At 45.2% G+C, this 22,878-nt stretch overlaps 2 protein-coding genes across 14 annotated transcripts in view; one reads left to right on the forward strand and one right to left on the reverse strand.

Moving 5' to 3' along the window:
- The first annotated feature begins 572 nt into the window (after window positions 1-572).
- LOC125763854 (solute carrier family 23 member 2) lies at window positions 573-4,084 on the forward strand. 2 transcript variants are annotated; one of them, XM_049427485.1, is made up of 4 exons: window positions 573-765; window positions 964-1,201; window positions 2,195-3,720; window positions 3,788-4,084. In XM_049427485.1, exons 2-4 carry the CDS (start codon window positions 1,064-1,066, stop codon window positions 3,840-3,842), a joined length of 1,719 nt encoding a protein of 572 aa, XP_049283442.1. In that variant the 5' UTR covers window positions 573-765; window positions 964-1,063; the 3' UTR covers window positions 3,843-4,084. The 2 variants fall into 2 exon arrangements, with proteins under 2 accessions (XP_049283442.1, XP_049283443.1); XM_049427486.1 differs by having other exon boundaries at window positions 573-702.
- Window positions 4,078-22,878, reverse strand: part of LOC125763853 (uncharacterized) — a 36,417-nt gene continuing 17,616 nt past the window's right edge. For 7 of the 12 annotated variants that reach the window (XM_049427476.1, XM_049427474.1, XM_049427477.1 and 4 more), the window contains exons 4-13: window positions 20,522-22,849; window positions 20,290-20,429; window positions 19,602-20,221; window positions 19,190-19,318; window positions 18,985-19,111; window positions 18,785-18,912; window positions 18,231-18,343; window positions 12,064-13,011; window positions 7,557-8,598; window positions 4,078-6,912 (exon numbers count right to left, since the gene is read on the reverse strand). In XM_049427476.1, coding sequence (XP_049283433.1) covers window positions 6,798-6,912; window positions 7,557-8,598; window positions 12,064-13,011; window positions 18,231-18,343; window positions 18,785-18,912; window positions 18,985-19,111; window positions 19,190-19,318; window positions 19,602-20,221; window positions 20,290-20,429; window positions 20,522-22,849 — 5,690 coding nt within the window. In that variant the 3' untranslated portion in view covers window positions 4,078-6,797. The remainder of the gene's footprint in view (window positions 6,913-7,556; window positions 8,599-12,063; window positions 13,012-18,230; window positions 18,344-18,784; window positions 18,913-18,984; window positions 19,112-19,189; window positions 19,319-19,601; window positions 20,222-20,289; window positions 20,430-20,521; window positions 22,850-22,878) is intronic. The other 5 variants (XR_007418411.1, XM_049427482.1, XM_049427481.1 and 2 more) reach the window with 5 other exon arrangements.

Raw genomic sequence — 22,878 nt, forward strand, 5'->3', positions numbered from 1 at the left:
CTATGTATAAATAATATTTTGAATGGGCCACTAGAGCATTTTGCACAGGTCATTCGCTTGGTTTCAGTGAACATAGTCCGAAACGTTCAATGGGACGTATCAATTAACGATCCTCAGTGGCAAAGTTGCAGAGTACAAAAGTTGATTGCGATCGCATGCTCTCGTAACGATGGAGCCGTAGATTTGTTGCCTTACTAATTGTTACCTAAGAGTTCTTCTAACAGTTGTTTCTTTTTTTTCTGGTGCGATTAGCATATAACCCCATATAACGATCGTATGCGATATAAATTTTTACTTAAAGGCTAGCTGAAATCGGGAACATTGCGTCTGAATATATCTACGGTGGACGTAGTTTTAGTGAGCTGATGAGCACATTCCGGTTGATACTGTAGTGAAGCCTTTTTTTATCATTGATAAGACCAGACGAGTGGATATCGCTATAATGGCAGGCAGCATATTGACAGTCGCCTCAACGGTTTTATGACGAGTGCCGTAAAGAGCATGGAAAATTACTTCCCCATACGCATCGCCGTTGCAACATCCAGAAGCAGAATGGGGCTGTGAAGGTAGCAGCAGGTTTGAGGATTGAGAAAGGTCTCTAAATAGCGCACACAACTCGGGGCTGGGCGCGAGTCAGTTCCGAGCAAGTGAACAGCGCGAACGCGCTTCCGAGTTTTGCAGTGTTTATTGCTAGAGTTTGAAGTGAGTTTTAGGTGTTTTAGAAGTTTTAGGTGATCTATAAGCAATTGAGCTAAGATCGTGAAGGTGAACAAAATAAAAATCATAACGGTTGAAATACTGCTTTTAAATAAGTATAAAGCAGTACAACTTCGCACACCAAAATAACATGAACAGATCGTGTGATATGACGATCACTTAGGATGATCACCACTTTACACCTTAGTGTACGCTTAGTGTGCGAAAAGAATCACCCACTAAATGATGCTTTAAATTACGTTCTAGTCAATTACGTACGGTGCTAATTAGTTGTGCAAATTCTTTGATTTGTATGCCGGTACTCGAACTGTGACTGGGACAATCAGGGAGCAGTTTGTCTAGTTTGATGGAGACTGAGCAGCAGCAACCACAATGCGCACCGGAGCAGGAACATACGAAAGAAGCTAAGGTTCGTGGTGCTGACATAAACTATGGAATCGACGACAATCCACCATGGTACTTCTGCATCATGATGGCGTTACAGGTGCGTACTGTGCAGGGTAGCTAATCAATCAGCAGGCTATTATTCTCTAATGCCTGTAACCTTTTTTGTACCGATGTTATCAATAATAGCTGCAGCTTTGTAGTGGTAGTGGAGTCGCTTTACATCCAAGACCTAGTATGTCGTTTAGCCAAGAAAGAGAAGTGTGAATCGTGCGTGGAAAGTGTGCTGGACCTAGTGTTGCGTTGCACGTAATTAATTTTATTGTTTCGACTAGCGCAATTGATTGATTTGTCCTTAATGGTTCCCTGAATGGCATTAGATTTTTTTTGGGGAAATTTAGCAAAATTTTATAAATTGATTTATTTGAGTGCGAATTGGTTGAAATAAGTTTCTTTTCAATCAAATAATGCTTTAAATAGAAAAAATATTTAAAAATCATAAAAAAATAAAAAAATTCTAAAAATTTGAAAATTTTCTAAGGCTATAGCCTTAGATTTTTTTTGGGAAATTTAGCAAAATTTTATAAATTGATGTATTTTAAAGCAAATTTGTTGAAATATGTTTCTTTTCACTCACGGCCCGGTAATGCATGTGATAAATGGCGCAGGTCCACACGGCAGGACCGGGTTCAAATCCCAACCGTACCGTCGCCCCGTAGCAAGTACTGACCACGTGGTAAAAATAAGTCTAGTAAGCCAGAAATGACCTTGGATAGGACCTTATAGGTCGTTCAACCAAAAAGAAAAAATGCACATCTTATTTAGATTTCTTAGAGATTCTAAGAAAAGTCTAATACTTTTGATGTTACAACCTTAGAAGGTGATTTTGAGTCTTTCATTTCGGAATTTCCTAGAATGTATTTGAAGAGTCTAGTTAAATAGTTCAAATGAAATTTGCTACCGTACTGGTCGTGTGCAAATCCGTCAACGCTATCACTAATCCATCGAGCCACTACATTGTAGACTTCTAGAGAAGACTACTACATTTCCAACAATTTAGATATGATCCGAACTCTCATGATCTCCTGAACAGCACTACCTAACGATGATTGGTGCGATCGTTTCGATTCCTTTCATCCTAACGCCCGCTCTCTGCATGAGAGATGAAGATCCTGCCCGAGGGACCATCATATCTACCATGATCTTCGTCACCGGTTTGATCACCTATCTGCAAGCAACCTGGGGCTGTCGGTTACCCATCGTACAGGGTGGTACCATCTCCTTTCTCGTGCCTACACTTGCCATCCTCAATCTGCCCCAGTGGAAATGTCCACCGGTGGAAGTAATGGACGCAATGACAGAGTCGGACCGTACGGAGCTTTGGCAGGTGCGAATGCGTGAACTCTCCGGGGCCATTGCCGTTGCAGCCCTGTCGCAGGTTGTGCTCGGTTTTAGCGGACTGGTGGGAAAGGTGTTGCGTATCATCACTCCGTTAACGATCGTACCGACGGTGGCACTCGTGGGCATAACACTCTTTCGGCATGCTAGTGAAACAGCGTCCAAGCAGTGGGGCATAGCCGTCGGTACCACCGCCATGCTGACGCTCTTCTCCCAGGTTATGTCCGATGTGCAGTTTCCCGGGGTGGGATACCGGAAGGGACATGCATTACGATTGATCTGGTTTCCGCTGTTCAAACTGTTTCCTGTACTGCTTACGATCGCCATCATGTGGACCGTGTGTGGTGTACTGACGGCTACCGGTGTCTTCCCAGTAGGACATCCAGCGCGCACGGATGTACGGTTGCGCGTGCTGGAGGATGCGGAATGGTTCCGCATACCGTACCCGGGACAGTTCGGGTTGCCGACCGTATCGTTAGCCGGCGTGTTGGGAATGTTGGCGGGTGTGATTGCCTGTACGGTGGAATCGATCAGCTACTATCCGACGATCTCGCAGATGTGTGCGGCTCCACCACCGCCCTTGCACGCCATCAACCGGGGCATCGGAATCGAAGGACTCGGCACGGTGCTGGCCGGACTGTGGGGTTCCGGCAATGGAACGAATACGTTCGGCGAGAATGTTGGAGCAATCGGTGTCACGAAGGTAGGCAGCCGGCGTGTAATACAGTGGGCCGCCCTTATCATGATACTGCAGGGTGTGCTGAACAAGTTCGGTGCCGCCTTCATCATGATACCGGACCCAGTAGTCGGAGGCATCTTTTGCGTCATGTTTGGTATGATCACGGCGTTCGGGTTGGCGGCACTACAGTACGTGGATTTGCGATCGGCGCGCAATCTGTACATACTGGGCGTTTCGTTCTTCTTTCCGCTCGTTCTTTGTCTGTGGCTGCAGGAACATCCGGGTGCAATACAAACCGGCAATGAAACGGTCGATTCTACGCTGTCGGTATTGCTCGGTACCACTATTCTCGTCGGTGGTGTGCTCGGTTGCACGCTGGATAATCTTATACCCGGCACGCCGGAGGAACGTGGACTTGTAGCTTGGTCGAAAGAAATGGCCCTGGAAACGGTACAGAGTGGGGAAGGAATGGCACCCGGGGGCGGATTGGAGTGGGAAAAGAACACGTTCGATTTTCCATACGGTATGACGCTGTTGCGACGGTAAGTAATAACCACCAATACGAGATGATCGTGAAGAGATACTTACGGAAGGCTATTTTACTTACAGCTGGAAATGGACTCGTCACGTTCCGTTCCTACCGACCTACAAAATGAAGCTTTGATTCCTATCGCTCGAGGAACAAAGATGAAATGCTTATACTAATGTTTATGACAGCGCAGTCATTAGTAAGCGTATATTGAAACAAGTCAGTATATACTTGGATACTTAACGCTTACGTCATGTTGTACTACGATTTGACAGCCGAAGTGAAATGTAAATGATAGTATAATAAACCAAAAACAACTCCACGTGTATCGTTCGGTCATCAAGCTGCAGTATACCTTAACGCACATAAATCCGTCAATCTAGTTTATTGATAATTTCACAATACTGCTATCATTCAATAGCATACCAGTAAGATGGCAACAAAGTTTTGCATTAACCTGATTTATCCTTTAATCCAAAACGAACACCACCCGTTTACCGGATACGTTCCCTTGCTTCGTCCCCTCTGCTACACCGCCGTCCGGGTTTGTTCCTACGATGGAGAAACGATCAAATATTGCTAGTCTTGTTTATTATACGAAGTAATGGTTTGGCATCCATTCATTTTGCTAAAAAACTTATATTCATCCCATCACATCAAAATGGGCATTTGCGAACGAATCATATTTTATAATTATTGCTGATATTTTTTTAAAAGTAAAACAGTTTTTTTTTTGGTTCGAACAAATTATTTCTACCACAGTCTAACCATCCGGTTGTATTTGATTTAATGTAGGCTCTATCCGTATATGTATGTTTACCAAACAATTCTTCCTTCTTTGCCGTGTTTCGCAACATTTTAATGAAGTAGCTTTCTTAGCTAGCAAAACGCGAGATTCCGTGTCTTCCGGCAGCGGACATTCAGTGTTCATAAATCACAGTATATTTCCAAACGCATTACTTATTGGCGGGATTGATGCCCGATTAAAAACCGATTACTCGTTAACTGTCGTCTGCTTACTTTTTCCGTTTATTGATTTTATTGCCGTTCCTCAAAACTCCTTCCGGCTTGATGTTAAGTTTGATCCGGTTTGATCGACTTACGCGGGCACAATAACTATTATCGCCATAATTCTGCAGAGTGTGCACACAATTGTTTAAATTGTTGCATCTTGTGCATGGATGACTTTACATAAAATTGTAAAAAAATATTATCTAACAACGTCGTTTCTTTTTCGCATCTTTCCAATGTTTTGTCCCGTGTTCTCTCGTACCCGCACTACGTCTTTATGACGCTTGAAGAATTGCTGTTTTTGATTTAATTGCTAATTTCACTAAAAAAAAACGAAACACATATAGGTATATGGCGCACAAAAAGAGCAACTCGTTTTTATCCTGGTGTCATCGAAACAATCATACGCGATCGTGCTTCTTGCTATTTTGTCCATTCATTCTCCCCATAGTTAATGGCACAGAAATGTTACATTTTTCTTTCACACTCAGTTCATGGAACCTTGCAATCTGGCTTGCTTTCACAAATTTAACAAATGTTTGCTTTACCTAAACAACTCTCGCGAGCGTACTTGTTTGATTCAGTTGTTCTTGTTTGATCAGAAAAGAAAGGCACCGGAATTAGGATATACGTACAAAAAAAAAATCAAAGCCCTTGAAAAGGGATTGCGTAGTGTAAGCACGCTTACAAGGTATGTGTTGGAGTAATTGAAGTCTAAACTGATGGTGACAGGATCGTGACACAAAATGATCGCCACTCTTCATGGTGGTGATGTGCAGAGTCTCTGAAACCGATTTGGAGTTCTTACTTAGGTGTGTGGGTAATGTTTTTTTTTAGCGCCTATTGGAAGATTTTCTGGGCTTATTGAACCGTGAGATACAGCATCCATCTAACAAACGAGAAAAACAAAAGTAAAGGTAGCCAGCATGATCGATACTCCATGGAGACGCATGGTGATCGTATGGTTTCCACCATCTTTGTTTTACGTCTGAGGCTTGTGTCTGCCGGTGGGGATATTAAGGTTAACCGTTTGGTGAGATTTGTGCCCTTCTTTTCTGTAATTAATATGGTGACATTGTTCTTGATCGTGCGTGTTGATGAAACGTGTCCCAATAAGGACACTGGCTGGTAAAGAAGGGCGTGGGTCAGATAAAAAACACCATTTAAAATACACGTTACAAATTCGTTCAGTGATCACACTTCGTACGATAACGCTTTTCCCCTTCTCTTATCCTTTCATTCTCTCTTTCTCTCTCTTTCTCTCTCTTTCTCTCTCTCTCTCTCTCTCTCTCTATCTCTTTTTCTTTAGAACTGTCTCCTTCCCTGAATTTATTTCTTCTCTATAACACACCTTATTTGTAATGAATAAATTATTATTTGGCGGTTATTGTTTTGGCTTTCCTTCTCTTTTTATTTGAGTGGATGTGTTGATGTGTGTATTTTGGCCTAAATGCAATTTTTTCTAGTCTATTACGTTCATCTAAAATAACCAGTTGTATTATCGCTGTATACTTTGCTTGCCATTATGGTGTTGTGTTCCGATATGACATCACCTACACATTTACCTTTTTTTGTGAGCCAGTACAGTGGCACAATAATTTACTACTTGGATGTACTATTAATCGGAACATGAACGAAATGGTTGACATGATCGACGATCGAGTGACGATTGCACACGTTACTTAACGTGAAGCCATCTTTCCTGCAGTCTACGCATTGTCCGTTGATTTGGACGTGGACGAGGTCCGTGTGCGATAAGTTCTGTGAAACGAGATGCAACATGCAGAAATTCAGCATCAGATTCTTATACATATAGTGTAGCGCTTTCTTAGTATCACTTGCACATCTCTTCGGAAACGGAAGTACGAGGTTACGGTTCTATGGGTTTGGTTTCGCGCCATTTTGATCTGTCCCTTACCTAAAAGACCCAGCACAGGAAGAGGAAGAAAAGCAAAATGGAAGGAAGCGCTAGTAGGAGGACATATCTTACACCTGCCCGGAGACTCAGGCTAGCTTCAGGCTCATCATAAAGCTTCGATAGAGAGTGGATCGATGGCGAGGTTGGCTGGCGGATGTGCTTCACCATCGGGCGTTGGTAGGATGGTGGTGGGCATAATCCGGGGAACCGCCGGTTGTGGTTGTAACCCGGAGCAAGAGGGAATAGAGTCGGCTTTTGATTAGTTGCAGTGCTTTGCTACGCGGTTGGCGGTTAAAAAGTAAGGATAATACGTTCTCACTATTTTTGGTTATTTAAAAATAAAACAGAGAGTACGTCTGCCAACCGAAGTTGACCGATGGGAACGCGACACGCAGTAGTTAAGCGGTGTTAAGAGATACGAGGTGTGTACGAGATGGCAAAGATCATTGAGGAAGATTAGGAACTCCTGAAACATCTGAACCGTAAGATGTGGGCAAATTCAGTAGCTTTTTACAACGAGTGTTAAATGATTAAACAGATGGTACATAGCAGAGCTGTAGAATTTGAATTTTTGGCCACTAGTTTTTTGGAGAGCTCGAAAGAGAAATTAAGCGAGTACAAAAATCGTGCAGTAATAAAGAAGATCCTTTTCAGTATGTCGACTGGAACATACACAACACTACCAGGAAGCATTGAGTAGAACGAATTGATTACTTTTAACCACTATTTTATGTGGAATGACCAATCGACTAAAGTTATGCAATGTGTAACTGCTTAGTGAGTTAGTGGCAATTTGAAAGGGAGAATCGTACTGGTAGAGAAGTCTCCGGAAGGACAACCCAGACATATCGAGAATGACAATTAATTAAGTAAGACATTTAACAAACCTCCAATTACTTAGCTCTACCGCTAGAACTTACTTGGTGAGTGTGCCACTATCGTAACGGCCGCTGTAACGTCCCGACTCACGTAACGCCGTTGGAGTAAGGAGCGAGCTGCTCCGCGTCTCGTATGGACGAATGGTGCGCGATGCCGTGCTGCTGCTGTTACTGCTACCGATGCCGTAGTTCTCCGACGCGGACAGTGTGTTGGAGGAGGAGGAAGAAGCCGTATTTGCCAGGTTACCGTGGCTCGCCGAGCCATCGCGATGGTCCTTGAGCAGATCTAGCGCAATCGATGAAGAGGATGAAGCGATATTAGACGACCCGTACCCGCCGGCCACGAATGACGAGCGACGTCTCGGTGTGTAGGTGCCGTACGATGAAGGGACGGCAGTACTTTCGTAGTAGGTGTTGCGTGTATATTTGTGATTACTGGTGTTGGTACTGTTGTTGTTGTTGTTGTTGTTGTTGATGAGATTGGTGTAGTTTATACCGTCGGTTAGTGGATCATCGTCGGTAGATAGGAGTCGCGATCCGGTACGCGAAAGCGACGCTCCTAACGACTGTTGCTGACGATGGTGATGGTGGTGATGGTAGTGTGGTTGATGATGTTGATAGTCAGCCGATGCTGCCAGTGGAACAACATCCAGGCTACTGTTGCGCAGTCGTGCAGCGCTTCGGTTTGTCTTGGTGAGATTCACCATCGTCGCATAGCCACGATGAGGATGCTCGGATGTACGTCCGAGAGTAGCATAGCTCGTCGTCGTGTCGTACTTACCGACTCCACTGTAGGACGATTCTTTGTTCGGGCGCAGAATGTAGGAAGAGGAACCACCGCGCGATAGTGACTTCTCGCGCACTGTACCGGCACTGCCGGCGGCATTACCGTAGTACCCGTAACTGCTGCTACCGGTAGTGTCCTTCACGTGGGTGGATGTGCCCATTCCCGCGGTACTGCCGCTGCCACCGAGCGCACCGAGATTGCTGGCCGAGGCCCGTTTGGCTGGTTTCTTCGTGTCGTTGAAGCGTGTGTAGTAGCTCTTGCGCCGGATACGTTCGATGACGCTTTCCGCGTCCGGATCTACTGGGGAGACAGAGTGCATTGGTGGGTTGGAGGTTAGTAGTCGCACCGAGGAATGACGCCGGGACGCGGACGATGAGGGCGCCGGCGATACGCAGGAAGAGTTCAGCGGGCGACCTCCTCCTGTGCTGCCACCGGGCCCGTTCAGCTCGTCCGAGCACACCGACCAGCTGTCGAAGTACAGCTCGCGTTCCTCCGATGGCGAGAGGAACGTGCTGGACGAGTTGTCGTCGTACGGGCTACTGCGTGAACCAGAGGAGTAGTTGGTAATGCTATCGTACGACGGTGTCAGTGTGCTGTAGTGATGGGAAGGGTTGTTGTTGTTGTTGATGTTGTTGTTGCTCATGCTGTTATATCCGCCCGGCGACATTGCCGTCCCTGCTGAAGCCATTTCGCCGGGCAATGGTGGCGGATAGCTGTAGTTGTTATTTCCACCAACATGTGCCGCCGGTGTGGAGCTGCTAGTGTGTGCTGTGGTGCCATTTGCAGTGTTGTGACTGGATGGGATCTTAGTGCAAGCGCTTAAACTAGATTTGCTAGGATTGCTGATGTAGTTGTTGTTACTATGGTGATGGAGTAGTTGCTGTGTCGGTATGTTACTGAGATGGATACCGTTGGCCTGCTGCAGGCGCTTCAACTTTTCCGTCGCCGAGTGTACGGCCTGCTCCAGATCGATGGTTAGGGCACGGGCACGACCCCTCCGGTCCGTGTCTTGCGGTGGAGGGCGTTGCATACCGTTGGAGCTACTAGCCGTCTCGGCGGCAGTTTGCGTACTCGCCCCACTACTAAAACCATCGGGCATGTTCTGGCCATGGCTTCCGATGTGTACTCCATTACTGTTGCCTGTGCCGGTGCTATTGCTGCTACTGCTTCCGGTGGTTCCGGTGTTACCCGTCTCGCAACCGGGACAGCCATACTTGACCGGTATCTGCGACTGGCACGCACCCGAAACCACCTTAAACTTACGCTGCTCATAGTCACCACCGTCCACACCGTTCGAGAGCAGAGAGTCTATCGGATGGTGGAGCGGCAGGACAGTATCACTTCTTGCTCCACCGTACACCTTCTTGCGTGGACCCGGTAGCAGCGAATCAATGTTCCGCCCACGGCCAAACTCTACCGGAACGGGCTGCATCAGGTCGGGCATCGGAGCCTGCATCCCTTCTTCCGCCGTCCGGCCGCTTACCATGATGTGGCTAGATGACTTGGTATTAAGAAGACGGTGATGAACGTTATTGCGTGAATCTTTTTCTATTTTTTTGAATAGCCCCAGTACCTTGGTGACGCCGCAGCGATTGAATGTGCCCGGCATCTCCTCCACACTGACGGCACGCTTGATCAGCTTCGATTCGGTCAACTCTGGCAACTTTGGCCCCGTGGACAACTCGCGCAGATTCCTTATGACCGTGTCGATCCGCGATTTGCGTCCTACCGTTGAGCTCGCAGTCTTGGCGATGGGTTCATCTGCAGGTCCCTTGTCACCGAGCGATTGGTTTGGTTTGGCGATCGTTTTGCCGCTCTTCTTTTTATCCTTCTTCAAGGTAGCTGCTTCCGATGGTTTCCCTATCAGTACGTCCGGTGTCACACCATCAACGACCTGTGCCGATCCGGGAAGCATAGCAGGTACGGCTGTGTCTGGGAGAGACTCGTTGAGCGTCACCGATGTGGTAGTAGCAGTAGTAGCTGCTGCTGCTGCTGCTGCTGCCGCTGCTTTCTTTTCTTTGCTACTTCTGCTAGTGTCACGGAACTTCTCAAACCTCTGCCCGATGCTGGCCAGAAAGCCCTGCTTAGGTTTCTTTTCGGGTGACTTCGATTTCTCCTTACTCGTGGTTTGCTTTTCTGACACTGGGTCCACGGTTCCTTCCTTCGTCTGCACACTAGGCTGTTCCTTGATCGTGACCGTTTTAGTCGACGACTCTTTGAAAGTTTTCACCTGACCTCCATCAATGGGCATAGTGGTAGTGGTAACAACTACCTTCCCATTAGAGTCCGTTGTTTTGGTGACCTTTTTAACGATGCGAATGACTTTCTTCACCTTCTTCGGTGGACTTGTGGTGGATGCTGCCGATGTACCATTTGCAGCTGATTCTGACACCGGGGTTGTAGGAATATCATTGGTTGGTTCGACTTTTGCAGCTACTTTTGGAACAGCGGCATCTAGGGGCTCGCTTTCGCTGGCTGGTGATTTTAGCAGTTTCAGTTCTTTCGGTGGCGTTAGTTTAGATGACGGAAAACTCTTCGGACGCGCTATTTTACTGACCGCATTGGGAACAACGCTAACACCTGTACCATTATTGACAACAGCCGTCGACGGTGACCCATTCGATTGTACCTCTGGAGATGGTTCTTTTGTAGTAGCAGCAGTTGCTTTCACGTTCGTTTCAAGCTCAATGTCACCAGCTACGGACAACTTAGCGCCATCCTGTACCGTCTCTTTGTACGGATACGATTTTGGACGCATAAGTTTCGATTCTTTCTTGATAGCAGCGTTCGGCACGATCGTACCCGAACCATCCTTAGCGTCTGATGAAACTGTGTCTAGTTTTTTTACCTTCTTAACAACTGTTACTGTGGGTGCGGTAGTAGTATCGTCACCTGCCACTGTTTTGTCTGTTACGGCAGAGTCAGTACCTGCCGCAACCTTCTTCACTACCTTTACCTTTTTAACCTTTACAATTTTCTTCACCGGTTGTGATCCTCCTACACCGGTTGCTGGTGCTGAAGTAGTATCTTCTTTACTTTCAGTTGCGGTAGTATTAGCGGTCTGGACGGTGTTGTCTTCTTGTTTTCCTTCACACTCAGTACATCCTGCTAGTTGACATTCAGCCATTACTGATTGTACTACAGGTGTTTCATCTCCTCGTAGCAGTTTCGACATCTGATTGCCTGCAGCCAGGGAGGTCATGTTAGTAAGATCCTGCAGCTGTTCCTGCAGCATCGACAATGTCTCCGCTGGTGTTCGATACTGTTGTTGTTGTTCCGATTGCTTTACACCCTCGTCGAAGATTTCACGCGTTCGGGAAACGCTACGCCTGGCACGATCGCGATCACCGATCGGTGCTGTTTCATCGTCCGGTTTGCCATACTTCTCCAGGAAATAGCTTAACCGATCAGTGATCGTATCGTTGGCTAGCTTTTCCCGTCGCTGTTGCCTACCGGTGGCGCCTTCGCGCAACGTGACCCCACCGGAACCGTATGGTGAGCTCCGTTCCGAAGAACCATCCTTTTCGATCGCGGCCATCTCTTTCGGCGGATCGAAAAAGTCTGGCCGTAGAAAACGGGACAGTCGTTTGGTAGAGGTCGGGACGGTTGGATCGCCCGCTATCGTACTGCTGGTGTAACGTAATGGTGTTGCTGCTGTAGTGCTTGTACTGACGCCCAGTGCACGTGTACCCGTGGAGAGTGTTGTGTGTGGTGAGAGCGCCTTCCGCGCGTTGTCGTACTCGCGCAAAAACGCAGACATACCGGATGAATCACCAGTACTGTTGGCCGTTGGAATGCTCGTACCGTACGGAGCGTATTTCTCGTACAGTGGTGCTGGTGTTTGGTAGGCCGGTGGTGGTGAAAGGATGTCCCGAGGTTGACTGCCACCTCTGCGACGCAGCTCACTGCCACCTGTCGGTGTCCAGCCGTTGCCAGCCGTACCATACTCGGCCGTCGCGTCCAGTGATCGATTACCCGAACTGTTGCTATAACTTCTACGATACAGGCGCTGGTTTGCTACCGTCCCTGTTTGTGACGTTCCAGCACCTGCACCGTTCTGCATCGAAAGTGTGCGAGAGAGTTTGCGGGCCTGTTGCGGTGGAAGCTGTGCCAGCAACTGCTCCTGCACACGCTGGGAAAGAGCGGGCGTAATGCTGGACAGCGTTTCCAGATCACGCTTCGACAATCGTAACTGTGACAGATCGAGATCGCGTAGATCCAGGTTTTCCTCCATCGATCCACTATCCGTCGCCGTCGTCGTCATTGTCGTCATTGTCGTCACCATCGTCGCTAGGTCAGGTTCGCCAGAATCGCCCCTTGCTGGCAGCTGATGCCGGTAGCCATTCCCGTTCGTGGTACTGAGTGTACTAGATACGCTGCTCTCCTCGTCATTACTTCCAATACCACCGCCACCAACGCCACTACTAGGTGCGCTGGACGTGCTGACGTCTCTACTGTCGCTGCTACCGACGCCATTGCCGTACGCGGCCAAGGATGCCAGATCCTTGTAGAAGGAGGAGGTGGAGTTGGGGGCATGGTTAGATGCGGGTTGATGATAGCTATATCTATTGTTATAACTACTACGAATGCTGTTGCTGCTGCTGTTTGGTGGCACTGGTGGCGGTTGCTGATGATGGTGATGGTAGTGGTTTTGGTTGCTGTTGTTATTACTATTCGTTACATGATTACTTTGTGTTCTGAGTCTAGCGCCTGGAAGAGATGGAAGTAGTGTGAACACAGGAGCGGGAATGAGATGAAGGAAGGGCGGGGAAACACCGGTTCGGCAATTATTAACCAGGATTAACGAGCATCGGTGAGTTAAGAAAGAGAGAGAGAAAAGAGAGAGAGAGAGAGAGAGAGAGAGAGAGAAAAGAGAAAGAAAAAACGAATACAGTTCGGCACGTATTGGGAAGTACAAAATTTTGCAAACAGACAGAATGTTTCAAATTTTCAAACTTATTATTTGACCGTTTCGTTTGTGTTTGGTGTTGTGTTTAGTTAAAACAAAGAAATCGATTTGGAGCACAGGTTCAAATTTGGTCTCACCACAGCAGCAACCGATGGATGACAATGTTCATGTACTGGGAGTATGGGAACATTACGGACCACCAGTGTTGATGAAGGAAGGAAGGGAAAGGCAGACAATGGTGTAGCTGGTATGAATGCAGTTGATGAAGAATATGGCCATGATCTTGAGGAAATGGTGATCAAATATGTCGATACCGGTTGTACGGTTCTTGGAGATCATCGTCAATGTCCATACGTACCTTATCTTTGCGCTTGTGTCGACAACTTCCGCCCTCCGTGTCACTGAAGGGATACTGTTTAGCTTTTAACCATGCTTAACAACAACAACACGGTGCCGATTGTGTACGGATACTAAGCAATTGACAAATTATCTAACACTTCAAACGTGAACAAAACATGCAGATAACGTAGGTTAGGCAATAGGGTCAATATTGTAACGCGAAAAGTAAGAAATTGTTTGTTGTTTTCTCTCTTCGTTTTATATCTATTGTACGATTGTTTCGATCGTAATCGCGATGTTTGGTTTTTTAATAAAAAAATAAAACTTTTATGTACGTTTTTCATTTATTTATTCACCATCGGGTTGTCTTGTATAGTTACTAATGCAAATGCTGCAATAAACAATACTTCTCTACAACATAATAGGTCTATTGACTTTGTTTTTTGTCCATTTTTTTCACACTCACAAGCGAAGGGAAATTTGCAATAACTTTTTCTTATGATTTTTTTTTATTTGAAACTACAATATAAAACGAACAATAGATAACGGATGCCAAGCTAGTTAGCGCCATGCTGCTATATATTTTCATCACAACTCAACACGTTTTGCTAATGGTTTCGTTAAGCTTTTTGGTCGTTTTGGTTTTTGACGGTCTATATTTACTATCCCAATTTCTATATGCAAGTGTATTACTTATCTCGTTCAACGTGATTTGCTTGGTTGTATCACTGATAGATTAGAAGAGGTGAGTAAAACACTTGTGTTGATTATGAATTGGTAATAGAAGCGGAGCGTTTTTATATGTTTATTGTGTTTAGAACATAACTTGTAGAGTAAAGTTAAGTAAAAGTTTCGTATGTGTTTATTTTAAGATAAAATAAGGGAAATTTTATGGCATGCAAAGCATCAATAGCAGAATTTAAATTCTGAGGTTGTTTTGGTATTTTTCCTATTGTAAATTTTTATATTGTTTATACTTTTAGTATGTTATATTGCTATGTAAAGGTCAATAGGCCAGCAAATTACTATTGTTTCAATTGTTTACTAATATCATTCTAACACTTTATTTAACGATTCAAACACTGCTCGTTTTTTTTTGGTAATTTTAGCAGTTTTGGTCAGCGTTGTTAGTGCGGCAAAAGGCATCAAATAGGTACATGAGTTAGGTATGTGTGCTAGTGTTTGCTACAATCTTTGTCTCTATCATTTCCACGCCAACGGTTCAAAATACGTTATAACTTCTAATTAATTTTCTTAGAGTTTGTCAACTTTTTTGTTTTGTTTCTCATTTTGTGATAATTAATCCTTCTGCTGGGCTGCTGCTGTTGTTGATAATTGCGCTTCAGTTGCTGTTGTTCAGTTGTTGTTTGTAGTGTTGGAAGTAGTCGTAGTTGTTGAAGTTGTGCTAGAAGTAGCTAGGTTTGACGGCGAAGTAGTGACTGTGTGTGAACTACTACTCGCACCGGATTTGGGAACATGAGATAACGTAACGCGGAAACCCACTGCAATCACATAAAAAAAAGAATAACACGCAACCATGAGCACGGGATGGATAGTAGTTGTGGTAGTAGTAGAAAACAGAATACGGAAACGTAAGTGAAACGTGTTTATTTTTTGTTTTGCTATGGCGCACAGCAGTGTTTGCAACGTAAAACAATACACTAAACTTATAAATGAAAGAAACGGAACAGTGTGTGACATGTATTGTGGGAAGTTGTGACGCCATGCTCTCTCCGCGGGTGGGTGGAAGTATGATAGGATGACATGAAGGTGGAGTGTGTCACGATGGGTTATAATGAAAACATAAATTGCGAGTACGCACACGTGTTGCAGGGATATTACTTTCTTTTTTTGTGTATAGCAGCAAGGTTTCTTCGTTTTTGTATGCCATGGTATGAGAATTGTGGTTTGATTAAGCTCTACGGGTTTACTTTTAGCACAGTTACTATATGTTTACCAAATTTCTTTTGTTTCGTATTAGATTGTACGTAGTTTTATCTTTGTCTAGTTCTGCTGTATAGTCACTTTGAATTTTTGCACATTTATATTCCTTGTTTTGTTATAAGTCAACTACTGGCAGGAAAATGATTTGGAATTATTTATCTTTTATAACAAGACAAATTAGTTACAGTTACGCATTTATTTGATCGTAATTTGTGCCACAAATACCAACAAGGTAACAACGATTAGAAACAGTATGAAACATGTTGTTTTTTCCCTTATCTTAACTATCAAAAACCAAAACTTTGGAATTATAATTTTGCGCATTACGATTGGTGATCGTACGCATACATTGCAAAATGGGTTGATGAATTAGCTTGCAATGCAAAGATACATAAACAGACACTAGTAAAGCATACTAAACTACACATTTAACAAACACACGCACACATACACTCACGCATAGAATTATGTTGACAGATGGTTAAAGTTTGACAGAGTAGTATATTCGGATTTTCGTTTGTAAGATTTTTTTTTGTTTTTTTTTTCGGAAGGAACGCTTAGCATACATACAATCAAAAATATTTCTTTAGTTAACCTCTCATTCTCTCTGCTAGGGTAGGGTATTTTTGGGATGAGTTTTGTATTTCATTTACACATGTATTTGTCTGCCAACTTTAACCATCGTCCTTGCTGCACTGGCGGCATTATGAACGCTAGTAAAATGTAAAAGAACAATGTTTCCACCACAACCGATCGATATGTAACCTGATGCTATTATGCAATTGATGAATTTATAGTAATAGTAATACCGTTTCATAACCGTACAGTAATAAATAGTATGATATATGAAAAAAAAAAATCTTTTTCATTTTACATCAAAAATTATCTACGTAGCACAAAAGGATCACTATTAGAGCGTGAGAGGAACACTAAACAAATATTTTAGATTGACAATTTGGCAAACGGAAATAATAGAGAAGAAAGTCAAACTTGGGAATGGAACGAGCTAGCGTGGAAGGAACAATTGGTGTAACTAACTAACGTATAGCAATAAGAATAATTCAACATAAGAACATATTGTTGCTTTTTTTTATTAAAGAATCATCATTACTTTATTTGATTGACAGTATAGCATCATTCCGTTCGATAATAGCTTCGCTGTATCAATTTATGTACTTTATTGTACAACTTATAGTGATCTATCTTATTATCCATCAGCACCCTGTGTTTTTTCCTCGTTCTGATTTGTTTCACCTTTCGTTTATTATGCTTTGCAATAATATTTTCTTTGTTTTTTTTTTCATATATTCATATGAATGGGTGATGTATTGTTTTTTTTTCAAATTATTTCACTAACTTTTAAATCGCTCATTACCGATTGGGAGTTGGAACATTTTTCTTTTCCATTTTGTCTTGTGTTCAGTTTAGTGAGTACGCAAACAAAAAAAAACGAGTTGAAAATATCTTTTTAAAAAACACGACCATAGTATAAAATACCCAAAAAACAAAACAAGAAACACTTCTACAAGGCTACAACCACCAATCCAAAAAACAAAAAAATATTGTATACCATCTATTGTAATAGTGTTTCCACAATGTTCATTGTTTACCGTTGCAAAGGCAGGGAAAGAGTGCAGCACACCTGTATGCATGCCACTGGTTTTCATCTTTTTTTGGTGACCGTTATTATTATTTTTTTATGATGTTTTGTTTCGCTTTGCTTTGTGTATGAAGTGAAGTAGTTAATAGTAGTTTGTAGTAATAGCAAAATAACGGTAGCAACCGTCTGGGTGATTATAAGTATATAATAGAGGAAGAAAAAGAAATATCTACCTTTCGATCATGTTCGCAGTCGATACTAGTCATGAATTGTGGTTTATAAATGTATAATCAATAATAAACATCAACAGTCATTAAGCTAGGAACGCTAGGAAAACGGTTAATTCTTGAACGCTTAAAAAAAAGAAACGAACATGTAGTATAAGCGATCACACATTTTAAACTCGGCAGATGGATGAATGATTATTTTTTCCATTGCTTCTAGTCACCCTCATCCATTCGTTTTATTATTTCGTTCGCATGTGTTCCTATTTCCTCTTTCTTTTATTCTCTCTCTCTACCTCTCCCTTAATTCTTCATTAAAAGTGTTTACAGTGAAAATCTTGGACAAAACAAATTAATTTTTTTTCACCGTACGGAATTGAGATAATTTAAGCAAAACTAAAAAGAAAAATCACAAACACAAACCCCTTAAAGACTAAAAACAAAAAAAAAGTAAGTTAATTTAAAAACCGATCAGACTCCTGCTTATGTTGATCGCTTTGATGGTATAAGTGTGTGTTTTTTCAACAGGCTGTTTCCCTATACTAAACCGGAAATCGATAACCGTTAGCTTTAAAGTAAATATCTGCGATTCTTCGCTTCTTGACCTTGATGAAGTTAACAGTGGTGCAAAAGTTTTGGTGCAAAACGTAGGGGCAAAAAAACGCGTAAAGTTTGGTAATAAAAAAGTAAACAATAGAAAAAAAGGCAATCAAAAAACGTGTGTGATAAAAGTGATATGTGACGAACGATCGTAAACGAAAAACTATCACTAAGTGAACGAATGGCGGGAAACTCCGTTGACTGATTAAATCGGAGCTCGAACAAGTTTAACAAAAAAAAAAAAAACAGCGATAGGTAGCAATTGTAAAACGTATGTCTAATGACACCTACTTAAAAAAGCTACGATATTCACCTCTTGGAAGTGTGGCTCCGCTACGCGAAAACATTGAATCGATGTCCGTGCTCAAGTCTCGCGACATGCTGTGGCGCCAGGCATTGGCAGCGTTGCTACCCTCGGTAAGGTTCCTGTTGATGTCGTTGCCGAGAAGAAGGAAAACGGACGCAAGATTAGTAAAATAGTAATGTTATCTTTTTGGCACATAACACTGTTTCGTTATGGTAACAAAAAAGGGACAGCTCATGTAAACATTTCTTCGACGATGGCGTTAAATGAAAGAATGAATTTTTATTTGTTTTTGTACGCTTCACTTTTTACAAAAATTGTAGAAACCAAAGAGAGATGATTAAAATTTTAACACAACTTAAAAAAACAGAAATCTTAGTTAAACGGACAACAGTTAACATATGCACAAACCTTTGCTTCACTTTTATGTACTCTGTTTAGAGGAGTTTAGCTACGAGTGTTTAAAATAATATTTTTCATTTCCTCCAAACCTTTCTTCATTCCTTCTTTTGTTCGTCTTTAGTAAACAATAGTACAACAATTAACACAACACGAACACCTACCTTCCGAAGGGATCCTGATGATGCCAGAACGGTGCCTGCGTTTGGCGCAGATTGTTCATAAAGCGCGACGCCGGGAACCGCGTTGAGTTGACGTCGTTCACATTTAAACGGTTAGTAAGTGCACGTACCTGAAGAAAAATAGACAAACCATAAATTTCACAAATCATCCCCTAGTGGTAATGGCCATCTGGATTTCTTACCCGAGACAGAAGCGTTGAGAAAAGATTTTCCGCGGTCAGTATTTCGAAACCATCGTCATCGTCCTCTTCGCCCGAACTGGCCGATTCGTTCGGGTCTGCCGTACCACGTTTCGATGGTCGTGTGCTCCTGTAGTAGGTGAGAGTGTATTGTTTAAGCACCAACTTTTTTAAAGTTCCAACAAAAAACCCGCAATGCCATTCTCACCTGAGACGATGCATCATGTGGAATTTCGGTTCCTCAGAATCGCTCTCACGTCCCAGCGAGGTATGTCTGTTCAGTCGTGGGAAGGACGTTACATCACCCGCCTCACCATCATTCTCCGCCAGGAGAGAGCTGCACCGGATATTGGAAAAAGAAGTTATGTTTGTTTCTTGCTTCGATCACTATTAGCTATCCAAATTCAAGGAATCCTTATCCAACCAGACTCGAATTGATCAGGACCTTTGGGAATCTTTGAAGCTGATTCTGGATCAACTCCGGATCAACTTCGAAACTCGAATCAGCTCCAGATCAACCTGTGAACTTAGGAGTGACTCTGAACTCTAGGTTGACTGTGGATCTGCTCCCTCAATTTTGAGTTCCCTATCACAACAATCCAAGATACACCGCAACTCACCCTAGACGACGCGGTCTGCCAAGGCGCGGTTTCATACCGAACCCGGCAGCACCGGACACACCGGAAGACGCATTCGATTCAGACGGTTCCAGACTGTTGGCGCGCGGTGTCACAATACCACCACCCTCGACCGCGATCGGTATAATGTACTCCCGCGGGCTCTTCTTGATCGGCATCGTAGTGCTACCGCTGGTACTGACCGTACCGGACATCATGCCGGACGCGTTCGTCGATATCGGTCCCTGCGAGATGGTGTTGTCCGAATCGTTCGACTCGTTCGTCGACTGGCGCGATAGCGATCCCCGACCAGCCTGTCCACCAACCGGTGATGGACCGTACGGCCCAGCACCGTACGCACCGGATACCGTTCGCTGATATGTGGGAGGTTTTTGTGGTCCTGCAAAAGGTCCTGCTTGCTCTTTGCCCTGTGGTTCCAGGCTGTTTGCCCGATGGTGCAGATGCTGTTGATGCTGATGGGCCATCGGAGCAAAGGCGGGCGGATGATCGCGACCGATCGGTGCGCTGCGTAGATCCGGCATCTGATGCTGGATCTCCGTCGAGAAACGCATCGGAGGGAAGGCGGGCTGGGGTGGCGGTTGTTGCATACGCTGCTGATCCGCCTAAAAACCACAGAACAACAATTACGTTAGTAGGGAAGCGAAGACGGCAAAAAGCAGCCGCATTTTACCTTCATTTGCGGATCTCCCTGTAGTTCCAGCGGCTTGGATAGCTTTCGCCGTGGTAGAGTGGCCGATTTGAGTGTGATTTCAGCGTGCGAAGTTTTCGTTTCATCCTTCGGTGGCGTGGGGATGCTTCCGATGGATACCTCTGCGGAATAGACAACGTCAACACATTAATTAAAATTCGTCGATATTGAAAAGTCTTCAAACACCAAAGTGTTACGCTGCCCATATACGTACTTCTCGGGATGGACATTGTGTCGCAACGTGGTTCGGGTGTTTCCGAACCCATCCGGTACGGTTTGTTGATACCAAGTGTACCGGTGGTCGAGCGTCCATTCGCACCGAACGGCATCGGTGGTTTGCGTAGCCGCCCGATCGGTATCGCATTGCCGATGATCTCGCGAGCATTCTTCAGCTTCCGTTCCCGTTCGTGGTCCTCCATCATCGAGACGCTCTCGGTGCGGGCACACAGCTGATCGATCGAGGTCGGCGTTGACGGTGCGCTCGAATCAGTCGTTTTCACCCGATTTAGCATCGCAATCGAGTTCTCCATCGAACGGCGGGCATCCTCGAGCGAAAAACTGCCGACCGAACTTTTCGAATCGCTTTCCTTCACCTCATCGTCCGATTTGGTCGCCACAGACAGTTCATCGTACGTTTGCTGTTGCTGGAAGCCAGCCAGATTCTTGGCTGAACCAACGAAAGCGGGCGGTGTTCCCGGTGTGGATGCGCACTCTTCCTGTTCCTGCTCATCGTAACGTTTCCGTTGCTCCAGAGTAGCCGTCTGCGGGGCCGGTGATTTCGTGAAAGTCGACGACGTGGACAGGCCAGTCTTGCGTTCGAACTCTTTCTTGTAGTTGCCCACGGTCGGTACGCCACCGCCCGGCAACACAAACTTCTTAAACTTTTCACCATTGCCCGCCTGCTGGTTCAGGTTCTGGAACTTTTCCGCCGTCTCGAGGATGCGTGACTTGCGCCGTTCGGCCGTCCGTGCTAGGCTCTCGTCCGGTAAACTATTCTTCCGCTCGACACTGCTAGCGGAACGGTGTGCGGTACCCGAGGTTGGTTGATTTTCATCACCACCCTTTCGCGAGTTGACCTCGTTGATAGCGGACGTGAGATCGGTTGTTTTGTTCTTGCCGAAAATCTTCCGCACGGCAGGTATGGCCGTCGTAGGTACGATCGGTTTCTGATCCGTATCGCCCTTTTCCAATTTTTCCAACTTCGCTCGTACGCCTGATACGGTTTTGGGTGGTGTGTCCGGTGTTGGTGGTGAGAAAGCAGCACCATTACTAGCTGCCACCGTTTCCGATTGTCCCTTCCCGACAGTGCTACTATTCTCCGTTGATTGTGCTTGTGGTTGAGCCGCCGCTTCTAGGAGGAGTTCGTCACACATATTTTCAAGATTTTGCAAATCTTCCAGTACTTCCTGTGCTTCGAATTTGTTTGTTTCGCCCGGTTTCGTCGACGGCTCGGTGGGTTTATCTTCCTGAGTGGATTGTTGTTTCGGTTCGTCCGCACTTTTCTGCTCTTCTTCCGATGGCTTCGCCACCACGGCCGTCTCCTCCACGTCCATGTCTTCCGGTATGCGAGGCTGTGCCGGTGACGGTGGGTCCGCTTTGTCCTTCTTCTTAACCGCACCGGTAGCGTTTTCGGTTGACACTGTCGTTTCAAGTTTGCGCTTCGTCTGTGCCGGACTGCCAGCGGCCGCTTCCGCCGGTGTGATGGTTCGCGTTGGCGATGGCATTAAAGCCGCTTCGCCGCCGGCCGCCACCATGTCCAGAATACGCCGTTCCGCCTCAGTACCTCCCATGTCAACGATCGAACCCATCGAGTGGCTTCGCTGGATGCGATCCTTTGCCTTGGCATCTTCCTGCCCATTGCCCACCAGCAGCTGATCGGCCGTTACCGACGGTGGTGCAAGCGATAGTAGCACATCCAACCGGACAGGCGTTTGATTGGCGAGCTCCTCCGCCAGATCCAGGCACGATTCCTCGTACCCTTCGTTCACCCACCAGTGGTTGCAAATCTGCTCAATGTTGGCACGGTGCGACGGACACACGGTTAGCATCTCGCGTATGAGCGGCGAAGCACGGGACGGTTTCTTCGGCTCAAAGTAATCACCCTGACTGATCTGTTTCACCAACCGCTTAAAGTTGGCCCCATCGAACGGCATCGCTCCGTAGACTAGCGTGTAAAGCAGCACACCCAACGACCAGCAGTCAACCTCCGGACCTTGGTAGGGCGTACCCTTGACAATTTCAGGCGACGCGTACAGGGGCGAACCACAAAAGGTGGCCAACAGGCGCTGCTCATCGAACACGTTCGACAGACCGAAGTCGGCAATCTTTGCATTACCGTTCTCGTCCAGCAGAATGTTCTCGAGCTTCAGATCGCGATGGCAAATTTTGTGCTTGTGACAGTAGTAGATGGCGGTCGATACCTGGCGAAAGATCCGTCGGGCTTCCTCCTCCGCTAGCACCTTCCGTTCGGACAGATAATCGTACAGCTCGCCACCGGCCGCAAACTCCATGACTAGTACCATTTTTTCGCGGTTTTCAAATACTGGATGGAATGGAATCGAAAGAAAACAT

Source organism: Anopheles funestus, chromosome 2RL (assembly GCF_943734845.2).
Source record: "Anopheles funestus chromosome 2RL, idAnoFuneDA-416_04, whole genome shotgun sequence".
In the NCBI taxonomy this organism is placed as follows: domain Eukaryota; kingdom Metazoa; phylum Arthropoda; class Insecta; order Diptera; family Culicidae; genus Anopheles; species Anopheles funestus.